Genomic DNA, 15,356 nt, shown 5'->3' with positions numbered 1-15,356 from the left:
CTGACTTAGTCCACATAGACGTTTTCTTATAAAAATGACCCCATTCTCGTAAATTCTTGACAATCCGTGTACTAACATGACTTTATGGCCACGTAAAATTGTGATGTCATTCTTGTGAAACTTGTCCTTTTTTTTTTTTTTTTTTTAATCAATAAACTGCCGCTATTTCGTAAACCGACTAGACGAGTGCGAGCGTGTTGCACCTTCAGCAAGGTGCTGAGCTGCCTCCGCATTTCCTCCAGGCATCCGCCGGCCCGCTTCCACCGCTGCTGGATGTCGGTCAGCTCGGCCTGCAGGGCCACCTCGGCCCGGCTGTCGGCCGACAGCAACAGTTGTCGGCCGGCCTCCACCGTCAGGATGTAGCTGCCCTGCTGTCGCTGGAGCACCTTCTCCTTCAGCTAGGGGGAGAAAAGAGACACTTTTTAGTAAAGGTGGACCACATTTTAAATCTCTTAAAAAATCTCTCTGTAACGCTGCAAGAAGGCGGCAAAATCTTGGCTAATAAGAAATTAGTAACTGGTGTCAAGGAAGTATGTTGTGTTGAACATCCTGTATGCTAGGGAGAAGCTAAGTTTAGCTTGGGCAGTTAGTAGATTTTTCAGAGAGTCTTCGCTACATGTGCATGTACACATGCTTTTCCGGTGCAAATTTCCCCTAAAAAATTATGAAAGGCTTTTATTTTCGAGGGGTAATGCTGCAAGATGAGTGTGATTTGACTTAATAGAGTGTTGAGAGGAATATAGTTATTGGTGCATTAAACCACAAGGTTTAAACAACGAATATTGGCAGTTACAAAAAAAAAAAAAATTGGAGGGGTATCTATTATCGACTCATTGTAATCGCTGACTATAATCGCCGAAACCTCCCAAAAATTGCGGCGTAAGACTGAAATTGCCTGGTTAACGACCTGGATGGCATCCAGCATGGAGCGAGCTTGCTGCAGAGGAACGGTGGTCCCGGGCCGAAGACCCTCGGCCGGTTGGGAGACGTCCAGAAGCCACTTGCGCAGCTTGTCGACCATCTCCCGGTAGCGCAGCCACTGGCGCACCAGCCCATCGATGATGCCGCGCCTCTGCTGGGCGCGCCGCACCACGCCCTGCCACTGGTTACTCAGCAGGGCCAGTTTCAGATTGAAGTCTTTCCTGCGCAGTCCAGGACGGACGGAACAAAATTCAGCAGTGGACAGATGGGCCACGCTATTTTGGAGATGAGGTCCATCAATGAAAATGTTTAAATGTGTGTAAATTTGAAAGATATTTTACTTTTGATCATAAAATAACATTGAATTCACTTTTTAAAAATGGTTTTTATTATGAATTCAACTCGTTAATTACGCTTGAGATTAGTGGTTGGATTACTTTGATTTTTAAATAATTTAATTTGTATAAATAATGTTCATATTAATGAAACAATAATTCATGTTTTTTTTTTGTTTGTTTGTTATTTCTAATGAATTGAAATCAAACTTTTGATGGTTGAGCACAACCACAAACTTGTCTAAACTTGTGCCACATTACAAAAGGGATAGAATGGCCATTTTATTTGTATATGAGGTTAAAAAAAAACAGATCAAATGTATGAAAAGAAAAAAATATTACATTCTTAAAATATTTTATTTGAATAATAACATTATTAATCAACCGATTCTTTTATTTCATAAAAAACAATTCATGAAAAAGTATATGAACAATTGTTTATTGAACTATTTTTCCTCATTTTATTATTTACTATGAAAACATTAACCAATTATTTAATGTGATGAATGCCAAAAAAACCCTAAAATTTTATTTCACCAATTTTAGGGAGAAAAAAAAGGTGCTCAATCAATTATTTCTCATTAATTATAATGTATTCATAAATCATTCAACAAAATGAATTACACAAACTTCAATGTATATAATATACAGTATAGGCAATACAAACGATAACCAATTATTTGAATACATGTACAAATAATCTGCTTAATTAATCAATTTTAGGGGAAAAAAATGCGAAATGAATGCAACAAATATTACAGGATTGTGGGTAATATCAATCAGTAGTCCAGATTAAAGCACGGGGCAGGTTGCACTTTGCCCATCCTTGCTTTCGATGATTGCTTGAGTACAATGGATTCAAAGCCTGTTCAATCTACCTGTCATCCACTTGGCCCTGTTCCAGCATCCTTTGTCCGTCACTGATGATGGAGTGGAGGATCTGCTGGCGACTGAACATCTCGGCCTGGAATAACTGCAAGACAACAAACGGTCAAGGAAAACAACAAAAAAAAATTGCAATCATCTTTTTTAGGGAATCGGGGAAAGGCCTCGAACCTCGTGGGCCTTCTGCTGCTCCATCAAACTTTGGTAGTTTCCGGAGATTTCCACGGCCAGATTTTGCTCCGTTTGGACCAAGAACTCCATCCACGTCTCACACTTTTCCAAGAAGGTCTGCTGCTGAAGCAGGAAGGACTGCAGTTTGCTGCAGCAAATGAAATCCACAAGCATCATTTGACTACTTTGATCACACATGAGGCTTTATTTTCTCAAGTGGCGTGCAGGCGGCGTAACTCCCACGTTAAAAGAGATATTTGGGTCAGACCGGTGCTGGTAATTTGGTAGACGAGTGCATGGCTGGCAGATCTGAGAGTGGGCGGGCTGCGGCGCTGTGGGAGTGTCCTCTCAATATCGCTTTAAATGCGGCACAATTTACACATCATTGGAATAGACCTTCGAGCCGGAGATTACGCCTCGTCTTTTTGTTCTAATTAAATTCATTCCAGTCCTACTTGTGCCTTTTTTTAGCCAATCAAGTCCTCCAAGTCATGCGAGCGGAGTGTAGCCCTCTGATGCGCTTCATACCTAAATCTCTCGGTGGTCTGCGCTGAGGCCGCCGACCAGCTCCTGTTCAGGTTCTGCATGCGTTTGATCTCGGAATCGTTGAGCGGGAGCCGGTAAGCCAGCTCGTTGAGACGCTCCAATTCCGGCGCCATGCTGCTGAACGTCATCATCAGTCGCTGTTGAAAGACAGCGGTTACGACCGCGCGTCCGCGAGGATCGGTGTCAAACTTTTTTTATTTTTTTTTTTTTGCTAACCTTCAGCTCCTGCATGCGCTCTTGGATGAGGGTGAGGTCGGTGGAGCCGTTGGGGTCGTGCACCCTCAGAGCCTCCTCGGCTTCCGTGACCCAGCCCACTAAAGCGTCCAGCTGGCGGTTGAAGGTCTCGTAGTCGTGGACGCCGGTCTGGGAGGGTGAGGAGACAATGGCTGCGTAAGTGCCAGCTAACGGGATCGCTTTGATATGCTAGAATCGTCCCGACGGTGCAATGATCGGCTGCCCGGCGGCAACATTATATGTGCTGTACCTGCAGTGTGACGAGTTGTCTGTTGAGCGCTTGCTCCACCGTCGACAACCGCTGAGAAAGCGCCAGGTGGTCCGACTGAATGGCGGAGGCGGCCGACGTGTCCACCTGCTGCTTCAGCTGATCTCCCAGCTCGCGGAGAACCTGCAGGGAGGCCTGCACCGGAACGTGGGAACGGAGAACCTCCTGCCACAAAAAAAAAAAAAAAAACAGCAGGGAGATTTCTATTCAAGCGGGTGGGAGGGGCAAAACTATTAAAAGTTGATTTTCATTTATCGTGGCTTGGTTTGGAACGTATCGACCCCCTTGGGGGTTGACTGTAAACCCAAACCGCACTCACGCCGCAATGTTGAATCCAGGCGGAAACGTGCTCGTCGGCAATGTCATCGCCGCACGCGGTCTTGAGGAGCTGCTCGGCTTTCTCTTCCTGGAGCAAAACGCTGGCGGAGGTCTGCTGGTGCAGATCCTTGTAGCCTTGCCACAGTTGCTGGAGAGCTTTGCTGCTCTTCAGGCGCTCAGATATCTCCTCCAGGAGGCCGGACCACCTGTGGAGGACACGGAGCGGTTCAGGGCTAAGGCCCGCACTGCCCCGCTGTGGTATGGTGTTCCGCAGGCTTCAATTCTGGGGCCGCTGCTCTTTTGATTGTATCTGCCGCCTTTCGGCGCAATTTTAGCAAAACAATGTATTTCCTTCCACTGCTATGCGAATGACTGTCCCGCTGAGTAAAAAAGACGCCTTTCTCATTGAGGCCACTTTTGTCCTGTCTGGATGAAATCAACGCCTGGATGGCGGTGAATTTCCTGAACTCCCATGAAAAGAAAACAGAGGTTATGGTGTTTGGTCCCAGTGGCCTGTCTACATCCCATCCTGCTGATTTGGGCCCCCTGGCGCCTTATCTAAAGCCAACAGTCAAGGCAAGCTCCTCTCTGCCTCTCTTTAAAATTCAGATTTATTCTTTGGCTTTTGACACAGCATGAGACGTTTTTTTTGTTTTTACCGTATTGGGACTTTTTTGTTTTCACTGTCTTTTTTGTATGTATGTATTTGTTGTTGTTTGACTTATTTGTGCTCCCCAAACGTTCCGAGATGTTTCTGGTGGTTGGCGACCGAGTCAAGACGGGGTTCTTTTCTACAATTTAGTCAGCGACTCTGAGTTTCCGTGATCTCTGTCTCAGGGACGTCAAAGTCTCCCAGGTCTACTCCAAACCATATCGGACACCTTGCGTTGGCCTCCTTGAGGGTGTGATTGAGGGAATCCGACGCTGATGGGTGACACTCTTTCAGCAGCTGGTGGGTCACGGCACCGAACCTCCTCAGGCTGCTCTCCTGCTTCTCCAGCTCCTCTTGCAAACCCTGCGCGGACGGCACACACACATGAACGGATCCGCTCATGACAAATCAAGTGACGAAAAACGCGCATCCTACCTGCAGACCCTGCACTTGCTGCTGAACGGCCTCCAAGGAACCGGTGAGGAGTCGGAAGCGTGACACGGAATAGCGCCCCTCCATCAAGTAGCCGTTAATCTCTTCTGACGCTCGCTTGTAAAGACTCCACTGATCCGACACCGACGTCAGGCTGATCTTAAGCTGACCAATCTGGGCATATTTATCGCGTTGACTACAATGTACGATTTACGAGATAAACGACAACAATGGTGGGGGAAACGCACAAGGTGGTCCAGGTTGGCCCAGGTGTGGTTGACGCTCTGGAGCGTCTCCATGACGATAGCGCAGGCCTCGTCGGTTTTGTTCTGAACAAGAGCGCAGCCTTGCTCCTCAACCCGTTCCAGTTCTTTTTCTTTGTCCCTCACCGTCTCCTCCATATCCTGAAAGATTGATTTGGAGTTGTAAGAGAGAAACAGCTCTTCAAAGGAGTTTTGCTGACCAGGACAGATGACACACGAGGGGGCTACCTGGCAGTCCTTGAGCGCATTCTGTACCGACATCAGGTCCTCAATCCTGTGTTTCCTCTTCAGGCGCTCTTCTTGAGTTCCCATCCAAGACTTGAGGGCCTGAACGCTGCTCTCGTACTCCAACCACATCTGCAGCAAGCTCTCCAGGAACTGGATCTGCAAAACAAATCATGCACCTTTTTGGTTTGTTTGTTTTTTGCCCCCCCCCCCCCCCCCCCCCAATGGTTAGGTCACTTGCATGCCGCGCTCCCTCACCCGCTCGTTGATACGGCCCTGCAGGATCTGCCAGCGCCTGTTCATGACGCCGAGACGCTCGGCAAAGTCGGTTTTGTCGCTGCGCTTGCTCTCCACGTCGTGACCGCTGAGGTGCAGCACCGATTGGTTGACAAAGTCCACAGTCAGCTGCTTGCAGCTTAAATCCACCCTGAAGCCCTGAGAGGTGAAAAAAATGTATATAACCACTGCAAATGACAAGATGGCGAGCTTCTCCGTGTCACCAAGCTTTATTAGAAAACCACTTTCAATGCAACAAACACAATCTGACTCTACGGGTCTCTAGGAGAAAAGAGTACTTTGTACATTTCGGAAAGAGGAGCTTTAGGACACAAAAGCAAGGAAACTCAATCTTAAAATGGTGTCCACGTCATACCAAAGGCAAATTTTGTTCACTGGATCTCATGACAATTTTCATAATAGACCAAAACTATGGAAAGAAGAAACAGAAATGAAAAATCTTGACTCTTAGATTAGCTCCCTTGGCAAGGCCATTTTTACTTGCTTATGAAGAGACGGTTATATGCCTCTCACTGTATTTCGTCCTGATCTCAGAACTGATGTTTTGTTCATTTGTACTTAGTTTTCACTGGGTTTGACGGTGCCTTGTGGTGACCACGCTTGCGAATAAAGTGAAAATATCACGCTTGTTCATTGCGCTGAGAACAACTTCGAGCGGTCCTCCGGACAACCATCACTGCCGGGTGGCTCCATGAAATGTAGGTCCATTACCTTGTATTTCTGCAAGTAGTCCTGAATCACATGTGATCCTACGGCACTCTTGAGGTTTTCTTCATCCTCCTCAATGACATTCTCCATCAGCGATATCCAGTTAAACAGCTCTGAGATGGCGTGACGGGAGGCCAGCTTCTCCATTTGGATCTGAGGAACAAATGCAAATCATTGGACCGGGATGTACACTGGGGTACCTTGAATTACAAGTTTCATTTTGTTCCATGACCAAAATATTTCAATACTTCATCACTATTCCCACTGAAATAAATTGAAATGCCATTAATCCGTTCCAGCCCACCAAAAAACAAGACATTTTTTTTTTAACGAACCGTTTTCAATGAAGAGTAGGGCTGCTCGACGATGAAAAAAAATATTCATGACAATTATTTTGGTAATCGTTGAAATCACGATCCCCGAATACCGAATAAAGAGCAAGTCAAGGTTCAACTATGGTCTGGAAGTATTTGCACATGCACCTGATGGAGCTTTTCCTGCACCAGCGGTATGCGTGTGAACAGTTCACTCCACTGATTGTCAATGCGGGCCAGGTCTGAGCGCAGCGCCACCGTGTCCACCTTCTTCAGCCTCAGGAGTTGGTTTCCCTCAGAGACCACAGAGCTCTTCAGGCCGGACTTGCTCTCTGCTTCCTTGGAAAACTCCTGCGAGAGAGCGGCATCAAGTAATAAGCCATCCAAGACGTGAGGGCGGCAGCATGATGGCGACGTAGTGATCGCTCGCCTCACCAGAAAAGCAGAGAGGTGGTCTCTGACCGTTTCCAACTCCTGCGGGACCAAGACCGCTTGCGTGTTCCAGAATTCCAGACGCTCCAGAGCAGACTGTAGCCATTCGCTAAGCTCCCCGCACTGCCTCTGATAGCTGGGGGCGGGGGGGGGGAAATGATACAGAACATTTTTGAATCTGTGGGTCAGTGCGTTCTTACAGTTATTTTTCCATCCACTCTGCCAGTTAGCCCTGCAAGACTTTCCGTCACTTTTCCGTTGACTGATCGTCCGTTGCCAACCCTGTCTGCCTGCCTGTCTACCTTTCGGTCTTATCGCTCGCCCAGGAATGAACTCTCTGCACCCGACCATCAATTCTGTCTTACTTAGCATGTTTGCCTGTCCCCGTGGCTGTTTGGCGTTTTTCTACATCATCAATGAAGTGCGAGTTTCTCCATCTGGCTATCTATGGATGACAGAGCATAACATGACCGGGCCCCAATCTGGTGAGGTTCCTAACCTGGTCCAGTGTTTGAGGATGGCCTCCAAACGCTGCAATTCCTTGTTGACTTTGCTGGTGTTGTCCAGCCAGTGTTCGCCCAGAACTGCCAATTGATTCTCCAGAGCGGGACAGCAGACGGACAGCAGCAGATGTTTGCCTTCTCCAAGCACCTGGTGTAGTTTGTGTTGGTGCTCCATAAGCTTCCCCTTCAGGCCCTTTGGACACAAAGGAAGAGAAACTAAAGTCACATTTTTGCAGATATGGCAAACGTTCTCATACTCTGTACTTCAGTAGCACATCAGTTACTTATGTCAGAAAAAATATGCTAAGTTCGGATACTTGACAAACCGCATTAAGTACAGTAGTGACATATTTCTACTCGGGTACAACCCACCGTTGCGTAGCTGAGATAATGACTAGACGGACTGTATTTCTGTTACCCTACCATTGCTGTACCTGATACAGTGAAATCCGCTCCATCAATTTCTCTTCCGTCTCTTCCACTAATCCCACTGCGGGGATACTTTCCTCAACGGCCTCCAACTGGCCATCCAGGTTTTGATAATCCTGCACCAAGCGGCGCCAAGTCTGGCAAAGAGAATTAAAAAAAAAAAAGGTCCAAACCACATACGTTTTGTCAACGGGCTATCGTGTGTGAGGTGGTGAGGTGATCTTACCTCCAGAATGCCCTCCAGCGATACACCTTTACTGTGCGACTGCTGGAGGACGCTCCGAGTTTGGTTTAGCGTCTCCTCCAGCACCCGTCTCTCTTTAGGAAGCAGCAGACCGCAGATTTTCCCATAGTATGTCTCAGTTAAAATCATATGCGACTCCAGACCCTGGAAAAACTCCTACAAGACATCGAGACAACCACAGATTTTGAGCAGAACCTCTCTCTAAACTCTTCTCAGTGTTGATTAACAAATACTTTTTCTCGAATTTTATAATCCAATAGTAGAGCGCCATCCACGGGTTAAAAATCGAGAAATGCGTTTTTTGTGTGCATTTGATGCTCAAATTTTTGTCCCTCCTTTTTTTTAAAATAACTTTTGTCAATTTTTTGTTTTCTGCAAATCCTGGTGCTTTACATAATGTAGTGTCATTTAAATGTTTTGACATGTATTTGATAAAAAAAAAAAGCATATACATTATTTACTTATAAAAATCAATATCAACAATGACAAATCTAAAAAAAAAAAAAAAATCAGCAAACAGGTGGATCTTGACTTCACCGTATTCTGCTGTACGGTAAGCATCACTGAGTCTGACCTTGTGTTTGTCCAGGTGACTCTGGACTTCCTCTACCGAGCCGGCGATGATCCTCTGATCGGGAGTCATCTTGCCCTTGGCCGTGTCCACCAGGTCAGTGAGGTCTTGCAGGGCGCGCTCGTACTGCAGCTTCAGCGCCACGTTCTGGTTCAGCCCGCTGCGCCGAGCGCCCACGGTCATCACCAGCTCCTCGAAGGCATCCTGACAATAAACAAGATATATAGTAGCCCTTTGATTTACGCGTGTCCCAACTTCTTCCATCTAACCTGAAGCTTCAGTATTTTGTCCGTTGTCATCTGATCCGTTTGCAGCACGGCTCCTCTGCTTTTCAGTTCCGTGATCTTCTGTTCAAATTCTTTTAGGTTGTCCTCTGTGCTGGCAATGACCTGAATATAAGAGAGTGATCAGTAAAAAAACAAAACAAAAAAAAAAACAAGAATGTGAGTGCATATGTGGACACTCAATTTTACACAACCTGGAGCTGCTCTGAGGCTGGTCTGTCCATGGCTTCCGCTAGTACTTGCAAGACCTGGCACTTAGTCTCCATTAATGCACTCTGGAGATGCTGCAGTTCCGTCTGTGTTCAAGAACAACGCCAAAACATACAGCCTTTATTTACACTCATCTTGACTAATTACAAAATACTATTGTACTGTTATATATCGTCTAAATCTTTTTCATTTTCACTTTAACGCGATGTCTGTAATGCGGAAACATGATTCATGTAAAAATAAGATGAAACAAAATGGAGAAAAGTGTTTTTCACATGACAGCGCCGATATACTTGTTTGGATAATAATGGCTAGTAGCGCACACAAGGGCAATGTACAATCGAACAGTAAATTATAGATAAAAAATGAGAACACAAGAATCATCAGTATAAAAAGAAAGTAGGGGGGGGGAGTATGACATTTTGAACAGATTTGTTTGGAGTTTGTTTTGGGAATGCTATATGCAATGAAGAGGAGGGGGCCAAAGACAGAGCCCTGTGGCACACCTTTGGTGCATAGCGACGGCTGGGAATTGAATGAACGGATGAACACCAACCTGGTAGGCTGTGAGTTGTTGAGTCCTGGTCCTCATGTGGTCACAGCTTTGACCCAGAGCACCGCCCAGAGCTCCCAGTCTCTCTTTCAGGCAGTCCAGATTGTCCTCCAGCAAGGTCCGTTCCTCTTGCCTCAAGCCAGATGACGCGGCGAGCAAGGTCTGGCTGAGCGTCACCTCCCCTGCCACGCGATGGAGATCACTCTCCAACGTCTGCAGACAAAAAACAGGAGCAGCTCAGATCCTGCCTTATATTGGAGCAAGAACACCGAATTCCATCCATCTATCGTCTCCTGGTAGAAATCATTGCCCACGAAGTTTCAGTGACAGGGACAACCCTGAAACTTGACGTATCCGCATTGTCAGGTCCAACACATGATATTTCAGGATTTTGCCTTGAAAATGAGCACACCTCCTGCTTTTCCAGTTGAGCCTCCACGTTGTCAGCCAGTAGCAGCGAGTCGGACAAGACCACGTTCTCCACGCCGTCCAGCCAGGAGGAGGTTGACGACACAGCTGTGTAGAGCTTCTGCTCCATCGTGGAGGCCCGTTTCTCACCATCGCCGCCGGGCTGTAAAAGGGCAGTAGTAGACGCAGGTTGAATTTAGATTGATGTCATGATTTTAGAAGCAGAGGTGGGAGAAAGTCACATGTGTCTAAGTAATAAGTAAGTCTCAAGTCATAAAGTCTTCATGTTTCAAACGGGCCTCATGTACCTGAGTGGGGAAAAAAACTCCAGCAATTCAAGTGTAGTCTTCACTAAATTTCATGCAATCTAAGTCAAGTTATTATACTTGAGGTTCACAAGTCAAGCCACAGTCGAGTCTGACTCAAGTCAAGTCGTGTGACTCAAGTCCCCCACCACTGACTTTTACGAGACGATGTTCAAAATACCAACCTGAGAATTTTCCATTGTTAGCCTGAAACTGTCATAAAGACTCTTCAGCGATGATGCATCAGCTTGAAGTTCTTCTTTTAAAAGCGGTGCCGCACACGGGGCACCGGAATAAACCTGCGCAAACAAAATCAAATCCCGAGCTTTTAAAAGCAACCTTTTTTTTTTTTTTTTGTGCTTTCTACACTACTTGACTGTACCGTCTGCTTGTGGTCCTGCTCCAGGTTCTTTTGCATCAGCTGCACTTTGGTTTTAAGCTCCAGCCGCAGGCTCTCCCACCTTTGCCTCATCTGCTGGCGCGCAGCGTCGGCCTCCCTCTCGGCGAGCGCAGCTGTCGAAAACGGCTCTGAAGCACTATCCGGCCCCCCGAAGACACGCACGCAAAATTCCATTCACAATTTGTGATAAGACAAATCTCAAACTAAAAAGTCTAGTTGCTAAAATGCTATGTCAGAATTCCTACGACTTCTTTTTTCAAATAAACATATCTTGCCATGTAAATCTAAATCATTGTAAAGAAGGTTAAAATCATCATTAACTCATTACTGCCAGACATTTTCAGACCCTCTTTTCCTGTAACCTTTGAAAAAAAAATAAAATAAAATAAACAAATAAATAGGTTCCTGGGATTGAATGGCTGGACTGTGAAAAGACACATAAATCCGTCAATGGCAGTGAATGAGTTAAAGATACTGCCTTGTTTGGTCACGAGTAGTGCCTAGAAAGACGTGTGAGGTCCTGGCAACACGTCCTTATGGTGACGGTTGACCGTTTACGGTAGCGGACATGCGTTTCTTTCTAAGAATGCTACGAGAGGATGTTCAGTACGTGGTGCTGCCCGGTGACGCCTGCTGGATGAGGATCTCCTCTCCTCTGCTGGCTACCGACTGAAGCAGCTTCTTCTGCTCTGCGAGCTGCTCCTCCAATTCCTACGCAACCAACGAAAAAAAAAAAAAAAAAAACGACACAAATGCGTTTCTTTCATCCGACCATCAATGTGCACAGTGCGGGTGGAAAATGTACCCTTTGAGTCTGAAGCGTGTCCTGGTGCTGTTGGGAGCGCGTGGTCCGGGCCTGGGCCACCCAGTCCTGAACGCTGGGGCTCTGAGAGAGACTGGAGTCGGACTCGCTGTCCTCCTGCTCTTGCATGGAGCCCTACACGCACACATGTCGTAATTGTCAAAGGCAGCATTGACACATTTGTATGTGCAAATGCGTCACATGTACAAGCATCTTTCTAATCTATTCACCGTCATACACAAATCCTGATCTTGTTGAGAGAACGTCTTAGTTTTATGGCAAGTCACCAAACTTTGCTGCTGTAAAATCAAAGCGATCAAATTGTTGGCCATCCGTCTCATACAGTGATTCTCAACTGGTGGGCGGGTCGGGTCGCAAGCCGTGTTGACTGGTTTTCATTGGATTATTTGATATTTGTCAAGTGTTTTTCACATGAATAGTTGAACAGCGCACAAGCCAACGTAGACTCTAAAAGAGTTGGGTCCAAAATAACTAACTTAACTGGCTCGAAAAGGGACCAAGTCTGGCTGACCCAACTTTTTGGGTTATTCATTTCACTCAGAAAGTTGGGCCAAATGAATAACCCACAAAACAACCCAAAAACGGTGTTATTTTGGACTAAAAAAAAAAAAGCAGAACAACGGAACATTTAATTTGTTTAGTGATTTATTCATTTGACCCAACTTTTTGGGTTGACTAAATAACCCAAGAAGTTGGGTCAGTACCTTTAGGACCCATTTTATTGTTGTTGTTTTTAGAGTGCACAAACATAAAGCAAAAAAAAACCGAGGGGCCCTGTCCAATGAAATATTCAAACTGTATCCAATTTCTACTTATTTGAAAAGTAATATTAGTTGACTTTAATAAAAAGAAAAGGTCAGTGCTAAGATGGATGAAATTTAGTGGCTGCATGTTGTCCAATTGTGAAATCTAATTTGACTTGTTTTCATTTTTGTACCTGAAGTTGCCAAGCTCATCCTTAGTTTCTAACTAAGGTGCTCTCAAAGGCACTTTGAACATAATGTTATATTTGAAATGATCATTTGCAGATAGATATGTTTTCAGAGGCTATTTTCATGTTTCTTCCCAACTTCTGTAAACGTGATCGCAACTTGCCGGAAATGGGAAAATGCGGGCCAACAACAACAATCGAGCACGACCGGCCGAAGTCGGCAGCGTGTGGCAACGAACCCACCTGCATGTTGGCGTGCTTTTCCTGCAACATCTTCTGCAGCTCCAGCAGGCCTCCTTTCAGCGTGCGCAGCCTCCTGGCCAGTCGCTCGGCCTCGGCCCGGGTCTCGGCGCGACCCTGCAGCAGCAGGTTCTCGCTGCGCACCGACAGCTCCGAGAGGGCCTGCACCTTCTCCTCGATGTCCAGCAGCATGTTCTGCAGCAGCAGGAAGAGAGAGGCCAGCTCAAACATGCTGCCGCCACAAGTCCATTTCCATTAGGGCCTCAGACCTGCGGCTATTCCTGGCCGGGGGACGGCGAGGGCTTTCTCGCTGCCCTTTGACCTGGGCTCTTCCGGCCTGGGCTCTTCTGCCACATCGGCGCTAATCCCTCAGGTCGCATTGATCAATAGAGGAAAGCCACGCAGCGAGCCAAGTGAAAAAGTGCCTTTGTTTTCTCGTTTGTCAGTCCTCCCGGCTCTCAAGGATATCCCGCAGGCTTTGCCACCGATCCAGGCAGCGGGATCTATTCATGGTCAGATGACGACTCGCGAGAGACGCTGACATAATCTTCTTAAGAGCAGCACTGGTGCGGCTAAGAAGCATGCCAAGTCAATTGTCCAGCTGGAGCCCTGAACACGCTTGTTTGCCTACTCAGTGGTAGCAACGCCCCTCCGTCCTCAATAATTGTTGACTTGGACCTGAATTTTATAAACCGGCCAAACGTTGATTGTGCTGAAGAGCATTTGCACATAACGTTATTGGGCACCAAGAACTTCTGGTGTTTTTTTTTTTTGCCACGCTTCTCCTTCCGCATTTCTCAACCGATTTAAACCGTACAAAGTTGAAGAGATTCACAAAATTGACTCCCAGCCATCCCTATGCACCAAAGGTGTGCCCCAGGGCTCCATCCTGGGGCCACTCCTCTTCATCGCAAATGTCATTCCCAAAACAAACTCAAAATATATCTGTTCAGAATGTCATACTCCCCTTAGTTTCTTTTTTACACTGATAATTAATATGTTGTCATTTTTTTTTACCTATAATTTACTGTTTGATTGCACAGTGTCCTTGTGTTCCCTAAAAGGCATTATGATACGAACAGGCATCCATATACAGCACAGTAGTATGTTGTAATTTGTAAACTTGAGTGTACATGCTGTATGTTTTGGCTTTGTAGTTAAACACAGATTGAAATGCAGCATCTCCATAATGCATTAATGGAGACATTCCTAGAACCAATATTATTAACAGCAAATATTATATCAATATCAATACTATTGACACCAAAAGTTCATGTCAGTGCTTCCAGGGATGATGATGATGATGATGCGCAGTATGCAAAACCCACCTGACAATGTGCGAGCTGCCCTTCCATGTCCGTCTCCTGGGCCTCAAGGAAGGCGGTGGCGGAACGGTGCGTCCGGGCCAACCACCGGTCCAGCTCCTCGGCTTGGATCTGATAACGCTGTACAGCCTCATCCTGGCGTTGGCCTTCAAGCCGATCGATGACGCGTTCCTGCGGCGGGATTACGTCCACACTTACATCCGTACTTGTGTCCATAGTGTAGCTCAGTGTTTTTCAACCTTAAAAACTCATTCACTGGCAATCCATCCCTTTCAAAATCGTTCATCATTGTCTATATTAATAATTTCAACCATAATTATACCACTAACTATGCCTGAAAAAAATAACCTCCACTAACAACCCTGACAAACAAAGATCGCAGGGCCTGTTGGTGACGTCACATCTCCTAACATGTAGAGCTCCTTTCCTCAACCTTTGTGGAAAATGTCATCGGGTCAAGGCGAGAGGTAAAGGTGTTGCCTTTGAAACACAGTACAGGGCAGCGTTGTTTCAAATAAATTCAACTCCGCTGCTCCTAACTGACATACTCATGCCATGGCCAGGATTTCTGATGTAAGTCTTGAGTGTGAAACGACTTCTTTAAATATTGCTGCCCTAAAGCATTATGCAAAAATCCTTTCATCGGGGTTGGTCAGGACGTGTACTCAAAAGATGGGTTAAAAGGTTGCATTGAGGCTTTTTGGAATGAAAACAATCTTTCTTCCAAGCTCCAAGTTATCTCACTTGTATAGGAAAGAAAACTTCCAAAGCAAAAAGCAGAATATGAAGATGCTCTGCGTGTCAGTTGAGCTGTATCCCCTCCACAATACTTCCTTGACACCAATTTCTATTTTCCTTTGAGACAATTAGTCAATAGCGAAGCGCAAATAGGTTTGTCTTTCGACCGCGTACGTACCTCCAACACCTGGCGCTTCCCCGAAGCCTTCATGCGGATGGTGGCCATCCTCTCGGCGAGGACGGCCAAGGAAGACTGCATGGCCAGCTGGTCGGCCATGTCCGAGTCCACGGCAGAAGCGGCGGCCGCGCTCAGGTCTGCGGTGAAGCTCGTCTGGAGCCCGTCGATGTCTTCCTGCACGCGCTGAATCTCTTCGATCAAGCCCTGCAAAAA

The 15,356-nt window shown here is 46.3% G+C and overlaps 1 protein-coding gene across 7 annotated transcripts in view; it reads right to left on the bottom strand.

The window, feature by feature from the left end:
- syne1b (spectrin repeat containing, nuclear envelope 1b) overlaps nucleotides 1–15,356 on the bottom strand; it is a 106,089-nt gene that overhangs the window by 20,748 nt on the left and 69,985 nt on the right. For 6 of the 7 annotated variants that reach the window (XM_086049667.1, XM_086049666.1, XM_086049672.1 and 3 more), the window contains 31 exons: nucleotides 15,144–15,347; nucleotides 14,231–14,398; nucleotides 12,906–13,097; nucleotides 11,714–11,845; nucleotides 11,519–11,619; nucleotides 10,891–11,044; nucleotides 10,694–10,807; nucleotides 10,208–10,366; nucleotides 9,799–10,008; nucleotides 9,227–9,328; nucleotides 9,018–9,137; nucleotides 8,752–8,952; nucleotides 8,160–8,333; nucleotides 7,939–8,070; nucleotides 7,501–7,697; nucleotides 7,005–7,137; nucleotides 6,738–6,920; nucleotides 6,259–6,408; nucleotides 5,509–5,685; nucleotides 5,254–5,409; nucleotides 5,011–5,166; nucleotides 4,766–4,936; nucleotides 4,560–4,693; nucleotides 3,680–3,884; nucleotides 3,343–3,525; nucleotides 3,075–3,221; nucleotides 2,841–2,995; nucleotides 2,313–2,460; nucleotides 2,135–2,229; nucleotides 908–1,142; nucleotides 204–398 (listed from right to left, as the gene is read on the bottom strand). In XM_086049667.1, coding sequence (XP_085905793.1) covers nucleotides 204–398; nucleotides 908–1,142; nucleotides 2,135–2,229; nucleotides 2,313–2,460; nucleotides 2,841–2,995; nucleotides 3,075–3,221; nucleotides 3,343–3,525; nucleotides 3,680–3,884; nucleotides 4,560–4,693; nucleotides 4,766–4,936; nucleotides 5,011–5,166; nucleotides 5,254–5,409; nucleotides 5,509–5,685; nucleotides 6,259–6,408; nucleotides 6,738–6,920; nucleotides 7,005–7,137; nucleotides 7,501–7,697; nucleotides 7,939–8,070; nucleotides 8,160–8,333; nucleotides 8,752–8,952; nucleotides 9,018–9,137; nucleotides 9,227–9,328; nucleotides 9,799–10,008; nucleotides 10,208–10,366; nucleotides 10,694–10,807; nucleotides 10,891–11,044; nucleotides 11,519–11,619; nucleotides 11,714–11,845; nucleotides 12,906–13,097; nucleotides 14,231–14,398; nucleotides 15,144–15,347 — 4,983 coding nt within the window. The remainder of the gene's footprint in view (nucleotides 1–203; nucleotides 399–907; nucleotides 1,143–2,134; nucleotides 2,230–2,312; nucleotides 2,461–2,840; nucleotides 2,996–3,074; nucleotides 3,222–3,342; nucleotides 3,526–3,679; nucleotides 3,885–4,559; nucleotides 4,694–4,765; nucleotides 4,937–5,010; nucleotides 5,167–5,253; nucleotides 5,410–5,508; nucleotides 5,686–6,258; nucleotides 6,409–6,737; nucleotides 6,921–7,004; nucleotides 7,138–7,500; nucleotides 7,698–7,938; nucleotides 8,071–8,159; nucleotides 8,334–8,751; nucleotides 8,953–9,017; nucleotides 9,138–9,226; nucleotides 9,329–9,798; nucleotides 10,009–10,207; nucleotides 10,367–10,693; nucleotides 10,808–10,890; nucleotides 11,045–11,518; nucleotides 11,620–11,713; nucleotides 11,846–12,905; nucleotides 13,098–14,230; nucleotides 14,399–15,143; nucleotides 15,348–15,356) is intronic. The other variant, XM_086049671.1, reaches the window with a different exon arrangement.

This window comes from Filicampus tigris, chromosome 13 (assembly GCF_054856515.1).
Source record: "Filicampus tigris isolate MCC_2025a chromosome 13, RoL_Ftig_1.0, whole genome shotgun sequence".
Lineage (NCBI taxonomy): Eukaryota > Metazoa > Chordata > Actinopteri > Syngnathiformes > Syngnathidae > Filicampus > Filicampus tigris.
The sequence above is the reverse complement of the archived record's forward strand: the minus strand, read 5'-3'. Positions and strand labels throughout refer to the sequence as shown.